This window comes from Ahaetulla prasina, chromosome 1 (assembly GCF_028640845.1).
Source record: "Ahaetulla prasina isolate Xishuangbanna chromosome 1, ASM2864084v1, whole genome shotgun sequence".
Classification (NCBI taxonomy): domain Eukaryota; kingdom Metazoa; phylum Chordata; class Lepidosauria; order Squamata; family Colubridae; genus Ahaetulla; species Ahaetulla prasina.
In genome coordinates this window covers 110,604,512-110,625,612 of record NC_080539.1, presented here as the reverse complement: position 1 = coordinate 110,625,612, position 21,101 = coordinate 110,604,512, and the positions used below count along the sequence as shown (strand labels likewise).

Below are 21,101 nucleotides of genomic sequence, written 5' to 3'. Positions count from 1 at the left end.
TCTGCCATCTGTATTAAAAAGCATAAAAGAACTGATCTTTTGTGAGTCTCTTCTAACTGAAGTCTGCAGCTTCCCGGTAATTGTTCCTGATACTTTGAAGGAAGGGGCTGTAAGTGACAGAGATCTTCTATGTTGCCTGATCCTCAAGACCAGAACCAAAACTCACATGAACCCCTGCCAGCTTCTCTTCTAAAATTGTCTTTGGCACCACAGATATTCAGCCTTGCCAGCATCAGTCCCCTCCTCAGATTACCGACTTCCCTCAGAACCAATCCATTTGAACGTGAGGCGTTTTAACCTTGGCAATAATGTATACAGAGAAGGGCAAGGGTGTGGGGTGGGCTGATGACCAAAACAATACCATACTGTCATGACATAAGTTTTACCCTTCTGTACCTGTGCCATAACCCTTCATTCATGGACAAAAGACTGTGACCAAAGCCTCAAAATCCTACTGAGAACCATAAGCGATGGTGCAGTTTTCTTATCCTAAGCTGGGCAATATACTTTTGTATAAAAATATCCTGGATCCAAGTCTTAATTTTAAGGTTGACATTTGCACTATGTTGATGCACAAAGTAAATGTTAGAGAACCCCATTTTCAGTATCAATAGCATCACGTGCTAATGCCAGGTGTCACCTTTACAGAAGATTAGTTGCTCCTGTAAGCATATCTTAGGAAGGAAATTTGGCATCTCTTTACGTTTTAGCCAGTAATTAAAGACTAGTTGGAAAAGGTCCTAGAACCATAAATAGCTTCTGGTTTTCATTCTTAAGAAACAAGCAGGCACACTTTTAGGCATTCTGAAAATTAATCTCAGAAAACAATTCCAAATGCTATTGAAGCTACTGTCATATGCAATACTTTGGGTAGAAGCATTAAATTGAGAGCAGAAGCCCCTTGCCTGACTTCCCCTAGACAAATACCAAAATGTTATTAATCCATTTATTTCCTGCTCAGCCTTTAACTGCCTCTAAATGCAGTTGCCATGAGCCTGAGGCTGTGTACAATATTCTAGGAATACCTATATTGCTTGGCTTTGTTTTATGGCATTCTAATTTATACAAGCAGTTTTAAATTAAAATCATTTGTATACATTAGAATTATGCAAGTGAGTAATCACTTTCTCCTTCTTCTGGGAGAGATAATCATCTCTAGTTTAATGAAAACAGATCAAACTAAAAAAAGGGCCCGCTAAATATACCATATCTCACAAGCCGATGTTTATTAACCCAAGGCCAATCCACTACGATCTCCATATATATAAATATCATTTTGCCATGATTACTTTAGTTCTGTAAACATCTAGACACACACTATTTCCCTTCCCCCAAATTCTTCTGTATGGCCTCTGTCACATTGCTACCAATGCACATTTAAAGAGAAGAGTGTCTGCTGAAAGTAGGTTGACTTTTTAAAGGATGGTGCTATGCAAAGCTCCAAAGAAATGCTTCACTTCAGTGGTCTGTGTGGCGCACCTGTTTGAAACATCTTGACCTACTAAGGTTCCTGAAGTGAAGAGCATTGCTTTGAGAACTTATCTACTTGATGAGGTTTTAGAAGAATGTAAAGTGCCTTGTCTATGGCTGTACGGCCTCCTCAGCGCAATGAGATGAATTTTATCACACCTGCAATTTTACAAAGGAAGTCACCTTTGTGGAGAAAAATGTCACCCTGAGGCATGGCCTTGTACAATCTTCTGCAGTATTAGTGCTGGGACATTAGCAAGAATATAGAGAAACCTATAAAAACAACAGCAAACTGTAAATAAGGAAAGGGTGCAAGGTAATTTGGTACTGTCTGCAGAAGCAATATCACCACTTTACTAATCCAGCATTTAGGCAAATATATATGTTATTATATTAAGGCTTAAAACACCTCAGTTAAAGATTGCTTTGTTGATATTTGCTCTCTATTTTTAATTATATTAACAAAATATTCCTAATATATTACCTTCTATCGCTATTTGAAGACAGAGATTTTGGGATAGATCTATTTGGGTTTTTAAAATCATACTTACAAAGTTTTGTGTTTTCTTTTTCTTTCTTTTCTTATGTTTATCAATTCTTCAAACTGATGTAGGTTTTATTTTTAAAAAACTTTAAGCAAAACATATTGTTTTAACTGGCATATTTGCAATGCAACGTTTTTAATAATTTCTCTCTCTTTGTGTATACACATACACATTCATATTAAAAATTAACACCTTGGCACAAATTAAAACATATTTCTTTTTTTCCTAATTTGGTTTACTCCGCATTATTCTCTTCAAGACTGAGATAATCCAGGAAGGGCCATATTGTTAATAGCCATAATTAAGCACTAATTTACATAGTTTGAGCGAGCCTATGGCAAACAATTTGTTGTCTTCCTGCAAGCTTGGAATGAATTGGACATGCAAGAAATTATTTCTGCCCACTACACATTAAATAGAATCTCGAAGCTCTTAAGTGCAGCCACTGCAGCTTTGGGAGCAGCTGCAATCAAATGTCAAAAGTTAATCTGGGCTCAGTTTAGCAAATGGCAGATAGCAGCAGGTGGCCCTGGCAGAAATGGGTCAGCCGATGGCAATCCAGGTGAAAATACTAAAAAATTCAGCATTTGCAGACTGAAATGATACTGCCAGCTTTCATTTCTTCCATTTTTCTTTTGTGCTATTAAACCAGGGCTCAGAAGGTCCTACCATGGTTTAGTGCCATTTCTGATCAATGCAATAGCTCCAATGTTCAGAGTGTAACATAATAAAAAAAGAAAGAAAAAGAAAATGAAACATATAAAGAAAGAACAAATCTTATAAAGATTTTAAACACTCATATTAAATAGGCCTATTCTAAAAGGTCTGTCTTTGTATAGACAAAGGTAATATATTCAGAATGCTTTATTAATGTAGCTTTAAAAAACCCAGCAAATGTTAACAAAGACATCTTTATTTGAAGTGTTCATAAAGACTTAGCCAAGATATTAATTTTTCAATCAATGAGATCTTTCACTCTTTAATTCTTCAGTATTTTGTTATTTGATTAACCTCTATGGGAAGAAACTGCTAAACTAATAACAGAATAATAGAGTTGGAAGGAACTTTGGAGATCTTCTAGTCCAACTCTCTGCTCAAACCCTATACCACATCAGACAAATTCCAAACTCTTCTTTAAAGACTCCAGTGTTGGAGTACCCACAACTTCTGGACACAAGTCATTTCATTGATTAATTGTTCTAACTTTCAGGAAATTTCTCCCCAGTTCTAGATTGCTCCTCTTCTTCATTAGTTTCTATCCATTGTTTCTTGTCCTGTCTTCAGGTGCTTTGGAAAATGGGTTGACCCTCTCTTCTTTGTATCAGCCCCTTAGATATTGGAATGTTGCTATCATGTCACCCCTTGTCCTTCTTTTCATTAAACTTGACATACCCAATTCCTGCAACCGTTCTTCATATGTTTTAGATTGATCTCCTTGTTATAAGTTCTTCACCATATCTGACTAAGAAAGATATAGGCATTTCCTTCAAGGTATCCTTAAAGCTTTCATCTGCTTTTAGTTGTCTGATTATTATTTTAATCATGGGTTATATCCAGGGGTATTTATGAGTGAGCTGATGAAACAACCACCAAACACATTACTCTTCCAGAGCAGATCTATGATGTAGAATAGAATAGAATAGAATAGAATAGAATTTTATTAGCCAAGTGTGATTGGACACACAAGGAATTTGTCTTGGTGCATATGCTCTCAGTGTACATAAAAGAAAAGATACTTTCATCAAGGTACAACATTTACAACACAATTGATGGTCAATATATCAATATAAATCATAAGGATTGCCAGCAACAAGTTATAGTCATACAGTCATAAATGGAAAGAGATTGATGATGGGAACTATGAGAAGATTAATAGTAGTGCAGATTCAGTAAATAGTTTGACAGTGTTGATGGAATTATTTGTTTAGCAGAGTGATGGCCTTCGGGAAAAAACTGTTCTTGTGTCTAGTTGTTCTGGTCTGCAGTGCTCTATAGCGTCGTTTTGAGGGTAGAAGTTGAAACAGTTTATGTCCAGGATGCGAGGGGTCTGTAAATATTTTCACGGCCCTCTTCTTGATTCGTGCAGTATACAGGTCCTCAATGGAAGGCAGGTTGGTAGCAATTATTTTTTCAATAATTCCTCTGTAGAACTGAATCAGCAGCTCCTTGGGCAGTTTGAGCTTACTGAGTTGGCGCAGAAAGAACATTCTTTGCTGTCCTTTTTTAATGATGTTTTTGATGTTAGCTGTCCATTTTAGATCTTGCGATATGATATGTGTGATATAGTCATGGGAAAATCTATTGTGCGAAAAGTTTGCTTTGTGCAGCTTTATGTAACTGTCTATGTTTCCCAAGGTTTGGAGCAGTTTTGTATGTTCTTCTTGTATATAAAACGTTTGGATGATAAAATAAATGAAACTAATTACCTTTGAGCGGTAGTTTCTTTTCTATTTTCTCTTCTCTTTCCTTTCCCTTGTCTCTCTGAATTTCTACAAGCAAAGAAGAAAACCAGCTAATTAGAGGAAAAGGAAACTGTTATGTTTTGTACACCGTGAAGGAAGTCCAGTGCAAATACATCAAAGTTGACAAATGCACAACTGAAATATAGGAAGCTCTGATCAATAATATACTCACCATGGATAAAACATCATCCTTGATATGTCCCATTTTAACTTTCCACAGTTTGGGGGGTGGGTGGATAGAAATGAATAGGGGTTTTTTTCCCTGTATACTGTTGTGGATTATTTTCCAATAAAAATGAGAGGAGACTATGTTGAACAGGCATTTGATTCTGCTTGATAACTTTGGCAACACAAAATGAATGTTCTGATAGAATTGGTTTCAAGGCTTGCATTTTATGCTTGCTGACATCAACAATGAGCTCAAGGGCATCAACTATAACCCTTTGCATGTGTTTGTGCAAGAGAGTGCTAAACCAGATCTGCCAATGCACAGAATATATACATACTCAAGTAGATATAATATTACCTTTTGGTGTTGGCTTCTTTTCTACTTTCTCTATTTTTTCAGCCTTGTCTATCTGGATTTCTGGAACAGAGAAAACATTACAGAGGCATAATGACTAAAATATTATGTTTGAAGTATAGAGATACTCTTTATACTTTGCTCTTGGTAGGATTTCTGCTTTCAAAATATATTCCATCAAAAAAAATCACTTAAGGTAAAACCTCAACATTCAGTTCAGAATTGGCTTTCAGAGAAACGTAATGGAACTGCCCCTAGCCATTTTGCTAGTGATAGTGATACATTTTGCTGTTTCTTTCAGTGGCTTTGCCTGAAAATATACCTAAGATGTGAAGAAAAATTTCCTTGGGTAAGGTGCTCTGCGTCTAATCAGATTGCAACAGAACGGATTTTACCATTCCAGTTCAATCAGATTCCAAGTTTGGTTTTAGACCTATCCTTTGTGATAACTCTTGATGGGAGAAACTTGCACATATAGAGATTTTCATATGTAATTCTAATTATAGATATTAGATTTCCATAATACACTATCTTTCCTATACATTTCCCGACAGATTGTTGGTCATAAAATCTGGAAAATAATAAGTACAATATGTTGTGGTTTCTCTGGTGGTTCAGACAGTATGAAATGAGCAAGTTTGCTTTAAAAAGTGAGCCCACTGAATTTTTCTTAAGAGCTGGAATGGTTTGCCTCTGTGAGTACCAACAAGATGTTAAGATTTCAGAGGTTCTTGACTAACTATTCCCACTAAACACATATTATGTATGTTCACTGCCTTGTGTTATTTATAAAAATAATAAAAACAGGATATAAATAAATAGATTCATAAATAAATAAGTTTACCCTTTGAAAAAAGCACTGCTCAAAATTAGTGTTACTGAGTTTTCAGTCAGCAGCCAAGAATAGAATAGAATAGAATAGAATAGAATAGAATAGAATAGAATAGAATAGAATAGCAGAGTTGGAAGGGATTCTGGAGGTCTTCTAGTCCAAACCTGCTCAGGCAGGAAACCCTATACCATTTCAGACAAATGGTTATCCAATCTCTGCTTAAAAACTTCAAGTGTTGGAGCATTTACAAGTTCTGGTGGCATGTTGTTCCACTGGTTAATTGTTCTAACTGTCAGGAAATTTCTCCTTAGTTCTAGGACTATTGGTTATTCACCGTGAAAGAAGAAGCAGTTTCCTTCTGGGTTCTATGTGTGAAATTTGCTCTTTTTAAAATTTGAAATCTGAGAAACTGAAATAACTAATGGGTCACTTGAATAGGTGAATTGGGGGGTGGGTGGAGGTTTGAAGTCTAGGCCAGTTAACCTAATCATTAATCCATAATGGTCAATTCCTAGTCATGCTGATACAGTTTTATAAGAAGGGCAGAGGTAGCAGTGTTCCAATATCTCAGGGGTTGCCACAAAGAAGAGGGAGTCGGGCTGTTCTCCAAAGCATCTGAGGGTAGAACAAGAAGCAATGGGTGGAAACTGATCAAAGAAAGAAGCAACTTAGAACTAAGGAGAAATTTCCTGACAGTTAGAACAATTAATAAGTGGAACGACTTGCCTGCAGAAGTTGTGAATGCTCCAACACTGGAAATTTTTAAGAAAATGTTGGATAACCATCTGGCTGAGATGGTGTAGGGTTTCCTGCCTGGGCAGGTGGTTGGACTAGAAGGCCTTCAAGGTCCCTTCCAACTCTGTTGTTATATAGATATATATTATATATATTATATAAGCCAGTCACCTGTGGCAAGCATGGTTGCCACTTTTAGTGGCCAGAAACAGAAAATGGATAACTGATATAGAGTGAGTTGAATGGCATCCACTTTCTGGCTAGAGTTTTGTGTTGTTTTACAAAAACCCTGCTCAATCTATTTTAGGTTTAATATACCATTTTTTGTGTGTGGATTTCTACCTCCAAAATGCAAGGCTGTCAAAATGTAGCACTGCTGACAAGGAGACTGGATCCTACAGAAATTATTTGGAGGTTAGTGTGGGCAGTCAGCAACCTAAAGGAATGCTAAAAATTTAATGTGGAATGAATCACATTCTCCGAAGCTTCCTTTCACTTTTTGAAATAGCATGTGCTTTAATTTCCAACTAATCACATAATATCTTTTTGCTGACTTGCTAAAGCAGTTGTATTTTTATAGAAGCATTACATGGCCAGCTGAAAGGATGCAATTTATCTCCATCAGAAAAGCATATTTTTAATAAATCCAAAATATTATGAATTCATTTTTAGAAAACTGCCAGAATCCTGCAGCAGCAAGGATAATCTCTGTCACCAAGGCAACCACCCCAATTCTTCATGAGATGGCACCACAGTTTATTAAATTATTGTGAGAGAGTATGTATTTAAAATGTATTCCATTGCTCCTTTTTCATTAGCTACAAGGAAATAGAGCAAAAAAAGAGGGAAATCCACAGCTTCTTAAATTGCCAATTTTATAAAAGTTTCCTCACTGATGACATGAGGATACAAAACACTTATACTGTAGTTAAATAATTGTTTTATATCCTGTAAACTAAAAGCTTGTTGAGATACCATTTGTCAAGATATGATTCTCAATATTTTTGGCTGATTAATATAGCCCATGTAATGCCAGATGTGGAAAGCACAGAAGTGAAAAACTATGTCCACAGATAGCTCAGAAAAATATTTTCAAGGTTTAAAATTTTTTTTTAAAAATCCTAGTGTGCTAGAAATGAATGCAAAGGAAAGATTTCTAATAAAATATATCACACAAAGTCTTCAATCAACTGATGTTACAGCACTGCTACAACTCCTTCAGCAATTTTAGTTATGTTCTATTGGAACAATCTGTTATCTTTGCAAATGGCTACACTGCATATAATGTGTTCATATAGTAATATTTTTATTTATTTATATCCCATCTTTATATTTTTACAAATAACTCAAGGCAGTGTACATATCCAATACACCTTCTTCCTATTTTCCCCACAACAACCACCTTGTGAGGTGAATTGGACTGAAAGAGAGTGATTGGCCCAAGGTTACCTAATATAGTAAATGCAATGCAATCCAGTGCAATACAAACATATAATCTGTTAAAATATATGGAACTGAAAACGACAAATTTTGTTTCAACAAAAGCAGATTGATATTAAATGACCAGATAAATCTCACACGTACTAATGTCTTTGATAATATCCAACCAAATATAAAACTGTAAAAAAAAACCTTGTATGTTAATGCTGTAAAATGTTAAAGCTGTAAAAAAAATAATTACAGTATCTTGATATTTTCCCTGCATAAAACAGTTGAGAAGTATAAGGCAAGAGACATTTATGTAAAAGAATCGCCTCATCAGATAGTAATGGAATCACTATCAGCTACCTATTCTCTTTCTCATTAGAAATGAGAACAATATCTTAACATGCTTATTTTAACTGTTTCCCAAAGATCCTATTTTTCAGTTCATTAAGGCATTTCGGTTTCTTAAAGTCTTGACACAATTTCCTTCCGCAGAAGGTATTTCCACTTGGCTTAATACATGACCATACACCACAGTCAACCTGAAGAATTTATAATTGTTACAACTTTTAGCTCATGTTCCCACTTACACAATTTCTTGTATAAGATATTACAAGAACACTATCTAAAAACAATCTAAAAGGAATCACTTAACTTCCTACAAAATGCAATGTGAATTCAGCAAGTGAAACTCATTTGTAAGGGAAAAAAGAAAAAAAATATGTATGAGGCAAGTAAAGATATCCTGACCTGCAACAATTTAAAGTCTTCAATGCATGCTCAGTGTAAATGACAGATGGAATTTACATTCTGCCATTCTGTTGGGAGGTGTGCTGTGGTGCTAATTTTAAGTCATTTGTGTGCCAAACTAAAAAAGAAATCTATGGTAAAAATCTTAACTGTAGAAAAATAATTGGAATCACCATCACTAAAAATGGGTAAATATTTAGATCAGTCTAAATATGGTCTGTGCCAGAATTTCTTATTTTTCTTTAATTATCTGTTGGGTTTTTTAAAAAAATCACAAGAAAGTCTGCTTTTTCTTTTCTGTTCTTTTCTTAGTCAGAATCTAAATCTGCCTACTCACCAATGACTTTAGGCAACTTACAGAAATAAGAACAAGTTAAACAAATAATAAAAAAGCAACTATACTGAAAAGAAGAAGCAACCTACATCACAATTAGTGGGTTTGCACAAATGCACATCATGGTTAATCCAACATCTCTGGGAAGAGCCAGGTTTAAGTGCCTTCCTAAAGATCTATATGGTCAGAGTAAGCATAGCTGCAGAGGAGGTACACTTCCTGGATCCCATAAAAAGTTACAGCAACCCATCAGTAAAGCATTCCAACCTTGTCTCATCTTATAGGTTAGGTAAAAACAACTGAAGTAAAGCAGTCCTGCAATCTCATATCTGTAATCAAGACTAAGATGTTAAAGAGTATCCTGAAAGCAAGCAATGGCAAATAACTTCTATACTATTTTCAAGACAACTACTCAACCATGTCCAAGAGGTCACCAGGACTCAAGCTTCACCCAAATGAGACTTGATTTTAATATTCATTTTTATATACAGTTCTTAGTAACTTGCTTCTTTTCTTCGCAACATTCCAAAGTATACATCTTTTTGTACTTAGATTCCTCAGACATATATTGCTAGATTTTTTTCAACCAAAATCTATGGATAATGCATCTCTATGTTACAAGTATCTGAGTTGGGTTGAGCTATGATGTAACCTATAATGGTAGATTGCTCCATTTTACTGAAAAATAAATCCAAAGTAGACTTCTTCTATGAACTTAATCACCATAGAACAACATAGTTATATCACTGAGAAGCAAACAACTGTAGGTCTTAAAATCAGTAGTTCATTGTTTATCAAGAAAGTATTTGATATGGGATGATTTTATGATGCATCTAAATATTAACACTATTTTGTCTGGAGGAAGCGAACAACACAGACTTAACATGGATTAGGGATTTACTGCTGAGCATTTAAAGCATTTTTCTCACTGTGCATAGTTTCACAGAAGTCTTCAGTGGTGAAAATATTACTGCAGGCAAGTCAAACATATCATATTTCCCACAGAGGCAAATACTTTGATTTGAAGGTATTATTTTTGATTATTTTTATTGGGCAATATGTCTTAAAAAAGCACTGCATGAAATCACTTTTAAAACCATTTTCTACAGATTTGCTAAATGGCAAACATAACAGATCCTTACAATGCATTTTGATAGAAACCCTAATCATTTTGTAGTTATCTTTTTCACATTGTGACTGATTTACATTCTTCAAAATAACAACAATAAAAGTTCTCAAGTTCAGTAGGCCTATTTATGAGCTATCTAAATAGGTGACATCATCTAGCCAACCTTGGCTGATCTAAAAAGCTAAATAGGGTTAAATCTATTGGTAGCTGGATGGAGGCCAGCTTTAGCTGAGTTGGCTAGAGAAGACAACAATGGCAAATTACTGTACTTGCTGAAAGTTGTATGGGTATGTCCATCTTAATCTGCAGGAGTGAATCTCAGTTCAAAAGGACTGCTAATCACAGTGTGGCTGTTTGAAATATGACTGATCTTGGAAGTTAAGTTCTAGATGGGAGATCCTCAAAGAATTTCAGATCTGTTGGTTAGATTGCAAAGTTAGAAAAAATATCCTGGTAATAAATAATGGCAAAGCATTTCCACTTCAATGACAAATTGCATTGAAGTAATCATTTAGTAATTGGGGAATGGGTTAAACTCAGCTGCCTTTTTAGTTTCAATTGTGAGTTGTTGAAAGTTAGCTGACTGGCCACTATGAGACATCAGATCCAAGACCAAATTGAACTTTGGTCTGATTTAGGAGGCCCTGCATTTTTTAAAGGAAAATTATGTTTAATATAGTACAGTGGTATTTCCACTGGCTCCACTCATTCTTCTCTACCTGATCAGAGGGGAAGGGACTAGTGATATCACAAAGCTTTGCCTGTACTGACATCGTGCTAAGCTAAAGCTTCATACGACACCAGGCACTACATAGTGAAAATAAGTGAGAATTTGTGTTCCCAGAAGAGTGACTTTGAATTTAGTTAGTGCGATCTTGTGCTGCAAAATCATTGGTAATGAGAACTGAGTGCAGTAAATCTATGGTATGAACAGCGTCAAGAAGTATTTTTGCAAATTGAGTGTAACTATCTGCATCATGAGACTGATCTGGAGAAGGCTTATGTTTATTTATGTAGAAAAATGTGAATAGCCCTTCAGTTTGATTCCTACAATGGAATATAGTTAAAAGTATAAACAACACAATAAAGTGCAATAAAACAAGATCAAACATAAATAAACCCAATTCAATAAGCCACATAAACTTATTAAAATGTCTGCACAGCAGATTTTCGAGTAAGTAGTTGCAAGAGAACTGTTGTACTTTCCTAAATGTCAGCTCTTTATCATTAATGCAGTGAAGACTACTTATTATGTCATCAAAACTATGTTGACTGAGAAATCAAGGGCATTTTCCTATAAATGTGTCTAGTTTGCAGCCTTCATGACATTTGTGGCTAAGTATAAATTCCTGTATATAGGAAGAGAATCTTTAAGAATGTGGATGCAATGAATAATACAAGTATTTCTATTTAGCTGTTTCCTGCAGTGTTCCCTTTTGTACAATATGTTCTTTAAAATTCCTATGATGCTGCTGGCAGTTATTGTCAATGAGTGTGGCCCTGGATTCCATCTATATGCAGTTAGTATCCTAATAAACTTCTCCATTGTCTATAAATTTTGCTGGACTTGGGATGGTGTTGTCTGTTTGGTCTTAGCTAAAACTGATGCTATTTAAGAAAATTTACCTAAGGAACCATTGTTTAGTTTGGGAAACCCCCTCTTCTTTGTGGCAGCCCCTCAAATATTGGAACACTGTTATCATGTTAACCTTAATCCTTTTTTTCACTAGACTAGACATACCCGATTCCTACAACCTTTCTTCATATGTTTTAGCCTCCAGCCCCCTAATCATATTTGCTACTTTTCTCTATACTCTTTCCAGACTCTCAACATCTTTTTATATTGTGGTGACCAAAACTGGATATAGTATCCAAGTGTTGTCTTAAAGGTAAAGGTAAAGGTTCCCCTCGCACATACGTGATAGTCGTTGCCGACTCTAGGGGGCGGTGCTCATCTCCGTTTCAAAGCTGAAGAGCCAGCGCTGTCCGAAGATGTCTCTGTGGTCATGTGGCCGGCATGACTCAACGCCAAAGGCACACGGTACACTATTACCTTCTCACTAAAGGTGGTCCCTATTTTTTCTACTTGCATTTTTACGTGCTTTCAAAACTGCTAGGTTGGCAGAAGCTGGGACAAGTAACGGGAGCTCACCCCATTACACGGCAGCACTAGGGATTCGAACCGCTGAGCTGCCAACCTTTCAATCGACAAGCTCAACGTCCTAGCCCCTGAGCCACACGTCCCTGAAGTGTGGTCTTACCAAGGCCTTATAAAGAAGTACTACCAGTTTAGGCTTATATATAGGACACATTACAATTAATATATACAATACTCCCATTCATATGAATTAACATATTTTAAAATGTAATCATATATTAATTTGGTGTGTGTGTGTGTGTGTGTATGAATTCCTCAAACCTTACAAAATTGATTACATATTTCCATCATACGTGTACCATAGTATTATTTATTTATTTATTTATTTATTGAATTTTTATACCGCCCTTCTCCCAAAGGACTCAGGGCGGTGTACAGCCAAAGTAAAATACAAAATATATACAATTAAAACATATTTAAAATGGACCAAATTAGTAGACGGCTGACAAATTAAAATAAATTTAAATTTTAAAATTTAAAATTTAAAATATAGATTAAAACCCCCAATAAAATCAACCAATTCATGCCAGTCCCGCTTGAGTAAATAGATATGTTTTTAGTTCACGACGGAAGGTCCGAAGATCAGGCACCTGACGTATGCCAGGGGGAAGTTCATTCCAGAGCGTCGGAGCTCCCACAGAGAAGGCCCTACTCCTGGGGGTCGCCAGCCGACATTGTTTGGCGGACGGCACCCTGAGGAGACCCTCTCTGTGAGAGCGTACGGGTCGGTGGGAGGCATAAGGTAACAGCAGGTGGTCTCGTAAGTACCCGGGTCCTAAGCCATGAAGTGCTTTAAAGGTGGTAACCAAAATCTTGAAGCACACCCGAAAGACCACAGGAAGCCAGTGCAGACTGCGGAGCAGAGGTGTTACGCGGGAGCCTCGGGTGGCTCCCATTACTACTCGCGCAGCTGCATTCTGGACCAACTGCAGCCTCCGGGTTATGTACTCCTTCTATATAACTTGACCATTATCCATATGTTCTATGCAATATGCCCATGATGGCAAACCTATTGCACACATGCCTGAAGAGGCATGCAAAGCCATGTCGCCTGGCACACGCAGCAGTGCCCATTCCTTTTCCAGATTTCTGGTGCGCATGTGTGCGCAACCATCAACTGGCCTTTGTGCTTGCGTCAGAGCTGGTCTTCTATTTTCTGGCGTGAGCATGTGCACTGGCCAGCTGATCGGCATGTGTGCATGTGTGGCAATAACCTGAAGACTTGCCGGCCAGCATGCATGTGCATGTCGGAAACCGGAAGTACGTTTTCTGGGGCACGCTTGCCAGCTGATTGGCGTGTGCGCATGTTCAGTAGTAATCTGAAGACTTGCAATAGTAAAGAAGAAGAAACCTGAAGAAACTGCAAGTACATTTTCCAGTGCACACAAGCCCCTGCCCAACTCCTAACTTGGTCTCGGCCTAGACAAGCGCGTGTAGGCACGCATGCCTCTGGGCAACTTTTATTTTTGGTCTTGGCACAGACGAGCACATGCTCCCAATTAGGTTATATTTTGAAATATATTTCTCAGACCCTAGCCCTAATCCCATATTTGCATGTTTTCCACATGCAAAACAATTTTCAGAAAACACATCTTTAACCACAATGAAGTTACATTTGTTTCTTCCAAAATGACGTCAAGGACTTCAGAAGCATTTATCTCTGAGTTTAAGTATCCATCATTTATTATGTCCCTGAAATTTACCAAACCATGGTTTATTTTAATATTTGTTTCAATCAAGACAATTGCTCGCCCTAGTTTAACACGACATATTGAAATGAACTGTAACTAAGTATAGCAGTTACTTACATACCAGCATGCTAAACTGTGCTGATCTGAAGTAAAAATTTCTGAACTCTTCCTTGCTTTCAGTTAAAGCTGAAAGCTGTTACATTAAATAGAATAGAATAGAATAGAATTTTATTGGCCAAGTGTGATTGAACACACAAGGAATTTGTCTTGGTGCATATGCTCTCAGTGTACATAAAAGAAAAGATACGTTCATCAAGGTACAACATTTACAACACAATTGATGATAATATATCAATATAAATCATAAGGATTGCCAGCAACAAGTTATAGTCATACAGTCATAAGTGGAAAGAGATTGGTGATGGGAACTATGAAACGATTAATTAAATTAATTAAATTAAATTAATTACTGCAGATTCAGTAAATAGTCTGACAGTGTTGAGGGAATTATTTGTTTAGCAGAGTGATGGCCTTCGGGAAAAAACTGTTCTTGTGTCTAGTTGTTCTGGTGTGCAGTGCTCTATAGCGTCGTTTTGAGGGTAGGAGTTGAAACAGTTTATGTCCAGGATGCGAGGGATCTGCAAATATTTTCACGGCCCTCTTCTTGATTCGTGCAGTATACAGGTCCTCAATGGAAGGCAAGTTGGTAGCAATTATTTTTCTGCAGTTCTAATTATCCTCTGAAGTCTGTGTTTTTCTTGTTGGGTTGCAGAACCGAACCAGACAGTTATAGAGGTGCAAATGACAGACTCAATAATTCCTCTGTAGAATTGGATCAGCAGCTCCTTGGGCAGTTTGAGCTTACTGAGTTGGCGCAGAAAGAACATTCTTTGTTGTCCTTTTTAATGATGTTTTGATGTTAGCTGTCCATTTGAGATCTTGCGATATGATAGAACCCAGAAATTTGAAGGTTTCTACTGTTGATACTGTGTTGTCAAGTATTGTGAGAGGTGGAAGTATGGAAGGGTTTTTCCTAAAATCTACCACCATTTCTACGGTTTTGAGTGTGTTCAGTTCCAGATTGTTTTGGTTGCACCACAAGGCTAGTCGTTCGACCTCTCGTCTATATGCGGATTCGTCATTGTCTCGAATGAGACCAATCACTGTTGTGTCATCTGCGAACTTCAGTAGCTTAACAAATGGATCATTGGAGATGCAGTCATTGGTATACAGAGAGAAGAGAAGTGGGGAGAGCACACAGCCTTGGGGGGCCCCTGTGCTAATTGTACAGGTATTTGATGTGATCTTGCTTAGCTTCACCTGCTGCTTCCTGTTTGTTAGGAAGCTTGTGATCCACTTACAAGTCTGTACCTGTAGCTGGTTTAGCTTAGTTAGAAGAATGTCTGGAATGATGGTATTGAATGCTGAACTAAAGTCTACAAAAAGGACCCTTGCATAGGTCTTTGGAGACTCAAGATGTTGTAGGATGTAGTGCAGAGCCATATTAACAGCATCATCTGTTGATCTATTTGCTCGGTATGCAAATTGCAAGGGGTCTAAAAGCGGATTCGTGATGGTTTTCAGGTAGGAAAGCACTAGCCTTTCAAAGGTTTTCATGACTACAGATGTTAGAGCAACTGGTCTGTAGTCATTCAGTTCCTTGATGGTGGGCTTCTTTGGCACTGGGATGATGGTAGAGCGTTTGAAGCAAGAAGGAACATAGCACATCTCTAGTGATTTATTGAAAATATGGGTGAAGATGGGGCCAATTGGTCAGCACAGACTTTTAAGCAAGAAGGAGTTATCTTGTCTGGGCCTGGAGCTTTTCCTGGCTTTTGTCTGTGAAATAGGTCCTGCACTTCCTTTTCTGTGATCACTAGGGGTTGTGAACCCAATGAAATGGGGTCAGTTGTAGGAGGCTTGGCTGTTGTTGGTGTGTCTGAGATGGGGTTGTGGAGATAGGTGGCTGTAGTTTCCTTTCAAACCTGCAGTAAAACTCATTCAGGTCATCTGCCAGTTGTTGATTACCTTCAGCCTGGGAAGGAGGTTTGCCATAGCCGGTGATATTTTTAAGAGTTTTCCACATGTTTGCTGGTTCATTTGCTGAAAATTGATTCTTTAGCTTTTCAGAGTAGCTTCTTTTGCTGCTCTTATCTCCTTGTTAGTGCATTTCTGGCCTGATTGTACAGCATTTTATCACCTTTTCTGTAGGCTTCCTCTTTGGAATGTCGTAGCTGCTTAAGTTTAGGTGTAAACCAAGGTTTGTTATTACTGTGTATTCGCAAGTTCCTTGTAGGTACACATAGGTCTTCACAGAAGCTGACATATGATGTTACAGTATCTGTGAGTTCATCCAGGTCTGCAGAGGTATCTTTAAAAATATTCCAATCAGTGCAGTCAAAACATGCCTGTAGCTTTAATTCTGATTCCTCCGTCCAGGTTTTCACTGATTTAATTATTGGTTTTATGGCTTTAAGTCTTTGCCTGTAAGCAGGTACAAGGTGAATCATGCAATGATCAGAGTGTCCTACAGCTGCACGTGGTAAAGACCGATAGGCATCTTTTAGTGTTGTGTAGCAGTGGTCTAGAGTATTCTTGCCTCTGGTGGGACAATTGACATGCTGAAAGTATTTTGGTAGTTCTTTCCTTAAGTTTGCCTTGTTTAGATCTCCCAAAACAATGGCCAGTGAATCAGGGTGTTTGGCTTCAGCCTCCATGATTTGGTCAGCTAGAGTTCGTAATGCCTCGTTTACACAGGCTTGTGGTGGGACATAAACAGCAATTAGAAGAAATGAGGAAAATTCACGAGGCGAATAGTAAGGTTTGCAATTGATAATTAGAGTCTCTAAATTGTTGTCACAGAATTTGTAAATTATGTTAAAATCTTGACACCAGGTTGAATTAATATATAGGCATAAGCCTCCTCCTTTCTTTTTACCAGATGTTTCTGGAACCCTGTCTGATCGTTCAATTTGAAATCCTGGAATGTTCAGGCTGCTATTTAAATTATCATCTCTTGTGAAAAACTAAATACAGATTCTTCAACCAGCTTCTGTTCCTCTACATTTTTACTTTCCTTGAATCCAAGGCCATTGTTCTTCTTTGTACTTTTACTACAGTAAATTCTTACTTAAATAAAACTGTCAAGTCTCTTAAAGAGAAAGAGAGAGAGCGAGCAATGCCGGTAGCTCTAAGCACCTGACAAATATTCATGATTATAACAATTATTAAAACCTGACTAAAATTTATTTTAAAAATTCTAAATAAATGTTTAGCTATAACAAGGAGGCCCAGATCCAACTTTACAGCAAGTTCTCCTATGAGCAAGCAGTGATGTCTTGCAAAAAAAAAACACAAACACCCCTCCCCCCACACACAGAAAGAGTATTTTTGCATTATGAAATATTCAGTAGTTGCTCATAGTTTTTTTGTTTCTGCTTTTTTTAAATAGACCTTTTCAGATTTAATCAATAATTTTTAATTTAACCATTCTTATCAGGAGATAGTTGGATACAATTAAATAAAAGTTGCTAAAATTGCATTATAGGTAGGTACTGTGATGCTTAGGGAAAACAAAATGCCTCTAAGGCTTCCTACTCCACCTACATGGTATAAAAATATGGTTTTAATTACAAATTAAAATTATTTATTTCCAAGGCCTTTGGACTTCTGGATGTTCATAGTAGGCTGGTTTGTCATGTCCTGGCAACTGGTTCAGTTTCTGATGTGCAGATGTTTTGTAACAGGCCACGCCTGCCATGGCAGGTAATCTTGGAGATGTTTGGCTACACAATCAAGAAAAAACAGCAGTACATAACCACCATCATCCCTTGAAAGTGAGGTAAGAGATTACAATTCTGGTCTTTGACTGTAATTAACATTGTCTGGACTTGGCTAAGATCAAGGCAACTCAGAGAAAAGCTATTCAGCTGGTGGAATTACAGAAGCATGTGACTATTAAGGATAAGACTCAACTACTGAAGAAAAAAAAATACAAGAGCCATCTGAACCCCCTTGAGATCGCTAATGGCTACCAGGCTAAGCAGATACAGTAGAGAAACAGAGACAAAGAAGGCAACTGCACTATTCTACAAAGAACTATCCAAAGTGTATTCCCAAGTTCTGTGCAATACCACTGTAACAGCAGAAACAAAACTGTACTGGAATAATGTATGGGAGAAAGAAAAGTCACATGACACCAGTACAAAGTGGGGGCAGGACCTGAGAGCAGACCACAGCAATCCCAAGTAATAATCAAATACCTGTCAAAAGATAAGACAGGTCCCCAAAGAGCATCTAGGAGTACAGCAGTAAGATGGCATCCAAAATGAGCTGATGAGAGATTGCCTGTAGCAGCAACAGACATGAAAGGAACATCAAGCAGAGAAAATGCCATGGCAAAAGAAGACCCTGCATGGGATGTACCTTTGGCAGTTAATTATAGTAACAGACATTGGGAAATTCTACCAGTCCATTGGAAAGGACTGATTAAAAAACAGCATTGAGGCATTGATCATTATAAAACAAGTATAGGCACTAAGCAGCAGATAATACATACATACATACATACATACATACATATTCAAGAACCATTTTAGCACTTAGACTTATATACTGCTTCATAGTGCTTTTACAGTCCTCTCTAAGTGGTTTACCGACCAGCACATTGCCCCCAACAATCTTGGTCCTCATTTTACCCACCTCGGAAGGAGGGAAGGTTGAGTCAACCTTGAGCCTGGTGAGATTTGAACTGCCAAACTGCAGCTAGCAGTCAGCTGAAGTAGCCTGCAGTACTGCACTCTAACCACTGCGCCACCTCAGTAAAATGTGTATATCCCCCTTTTCTTTGGTTCAAAGCTTTATTAATTAAAGTAGGATAGGTATGATACAGAATATATTGAATTAAATAATAGAACGGGTTTATATGGTGGTGGCTTTGTGGGTTTTTTTTTGGGGGGGGAACAGTTCCATCTCTTCATTTTACCAAAGGGTCATCTATCTGAAATAGAATGAGCTTTCAAATATGCATGATGGGAAGCTTATTGATGCTTTTAAATTTCTTGTTGGTCAAGTCTCCTGAGAACACCATAGACAGTCAAGAAAACCAATTAAGAGACAACCAAACAAATCAACCTAGATTTCTCACTCAAGGCAGAAGTGACCAGGCTAAAATTAACCTACTTTGGACACATTATGGGAAGACTCTCTCCGAAACAAACTCTAATGTTGGGAAAGGTGGAAGAAAAAAGAAGAGGATGACCAGCAGCAAGGAAGATGGACTTGGTTAAATGGCAGTGAGTGCACTATTGGAAGAGCTGAAGGACCAGATTAGGGATAGATCATCAGGGAGAAAATGTATGTGGTTGCTAAGAGTTGACAACAATTTGGTGGCATATAAGGCATATAATCAATCAGTCAGTCAATGTGCTTCCAAATGCCCTGACATATATAAAATGTAGTGATTTGTATAATGCCACTAAAATGGGTAATTCTAATCCAAACCCTGCATTAATTGTGCTTGAACAAAGGAAGACAATATTTAAAATAAGCTTTGAAAGCATGTCAAGAGAATATTTATGTAATTCAGGAACCTTTGGAAATAAAACTACATTTTTCAACAGAAAAAAACATGAACAAAGATTCTGAAAACACCAGCCAGTGGGAAGCAGTTAAGAGACAGCAAGCCCCATTCCAAACCATGGCAAAAGCAATTCAAATACAAAAAAAGCACATTGCCATATGGAGATATAAAGAGAAAATCAGCTAAACTCTGAAAGCACTAAATATGCAAATAGAGATATTCTTTAGAGAGGAGCAAATAGAATAACTAATTACCCAACTGGTGCCAATATCTGCCATACTGGCACACCCTATCAAGTCCACAGGTTTTCAGGAGAGAATCGAGCTGTTCTATGGCTTGTATTTTTAATTTTTCTGCAGCTTAAAACATTTCTTGTTTTCTATTTTTCAATGTTTGTTTTAACCATGTCATAAAAAAATAGACATCTCAGTATTGTTTAAAATCACTGTGGTTAAAAGAAAAGGGGAAAGCATGGCAATTTAGGGCTTCACATAGCATACCAAGACATAGTTTGTAAATAAACCACACTTTATTTACACTGGGTATAACATGAAGTCATAAACCATGATATTTCAGCCATAATGACTCAGTTCTTACAGCACATTATCTTGACATACACACACATACATACATACACACATACATCTCTCTCTCTCTCTCTCTCTCTCTCTCTCTCTCTCTCTCTCTCTCTCTCTCTCTCTCTCTCTCTTATAGTGTCTGATCTCTGATATCAGGGCTCTGTCCAACATATGCAACCTTTATATTTTATTATTTATATTTTAAAGTTCCTTAGTTTATACCTTCATACTGAACAACTAAAAAAGATTCCTTATTTACAGCACAGACCTATAAATTCTCTTTAATCATTAAGGAGGCATGCTCCTTAATGTAAGACTAAGCTTAATTAGATGGCATGAAAAGCTTTCTATTGTAATATTTTGTCACAAGTTTTAAACAGTACTTGAATTTTAAGAGGAAGTTATGATTAACAATGACAGAATCTCACTCTTAGATTTATATCTCACCACTCCTCAGGTGCTCCAAGTGGCCTACATAGCACCCCCTCTTATAAAAAAATTCCCTTGTTTCACTTGTTCTCTCTGCCTGTCTTTTCAGATTCTCATATTAGTATAACATTTCAGAGTCTTGCCTTTCCCCAACTTCACTTCTATTGGTCCACACCTTTTTTTAATGGCTTTCCAGGCACCATATGTCTCAAATGTATAATAAAATCTAGGACATAGCTCAGCTCAGTGGTTTCCATCAAAGTTCTTTTTGTCCTGCTTCCCTTTTCTAATCTTCTATATCCTGTAGCGTCCCCCTTCCTCCTTCTCTTTGGCAGTTGTCCTGAGCCTTTTTGAGCTTCCTGACAAGCCGAAAAGAAATTACTGGAGTTGTGAAATTTGCAGGACAGGCAATTTTAGCAATTGCTGAAAATACTAACAGAAGGAAAATCAACAAAGTGT

At 37.2% G+C, this 21,101-nt stretch overlaps 1 protein-coding gene across 32 annotated transcripts in view; it reads right to left on the bottom strand.

Annotated features, from left to right (window-relative positions):
* The window catches only part of TRDN (triadin), a 259,912-nt gene that overhangs the window by 206,688 nt on the left and 32,123 nt on the right, over positions 1 to 21,101 (bottom strand). For all 32 annotated transcript variants that reach the window (XM_058172483.1, XM_058172492.1, XM_058172547.1 and 29 more), the window contains exons 6-7: positions 5,004 to 5,063; positions 4,442 to 4,504 (exon numbers count right to left, since the gene is read on the bottom strand). In XM_058172483.1, the coding sequence (XP_058028466.1) occupies positions 4,442 to 4,504; positions 5,004 to 5,063 (123 nt within the window). The remainder of the gene's footprint in view (positions 1 to 4,441; positions 4,505 to 5,003; positions 5,064 to 21,101) is intronic.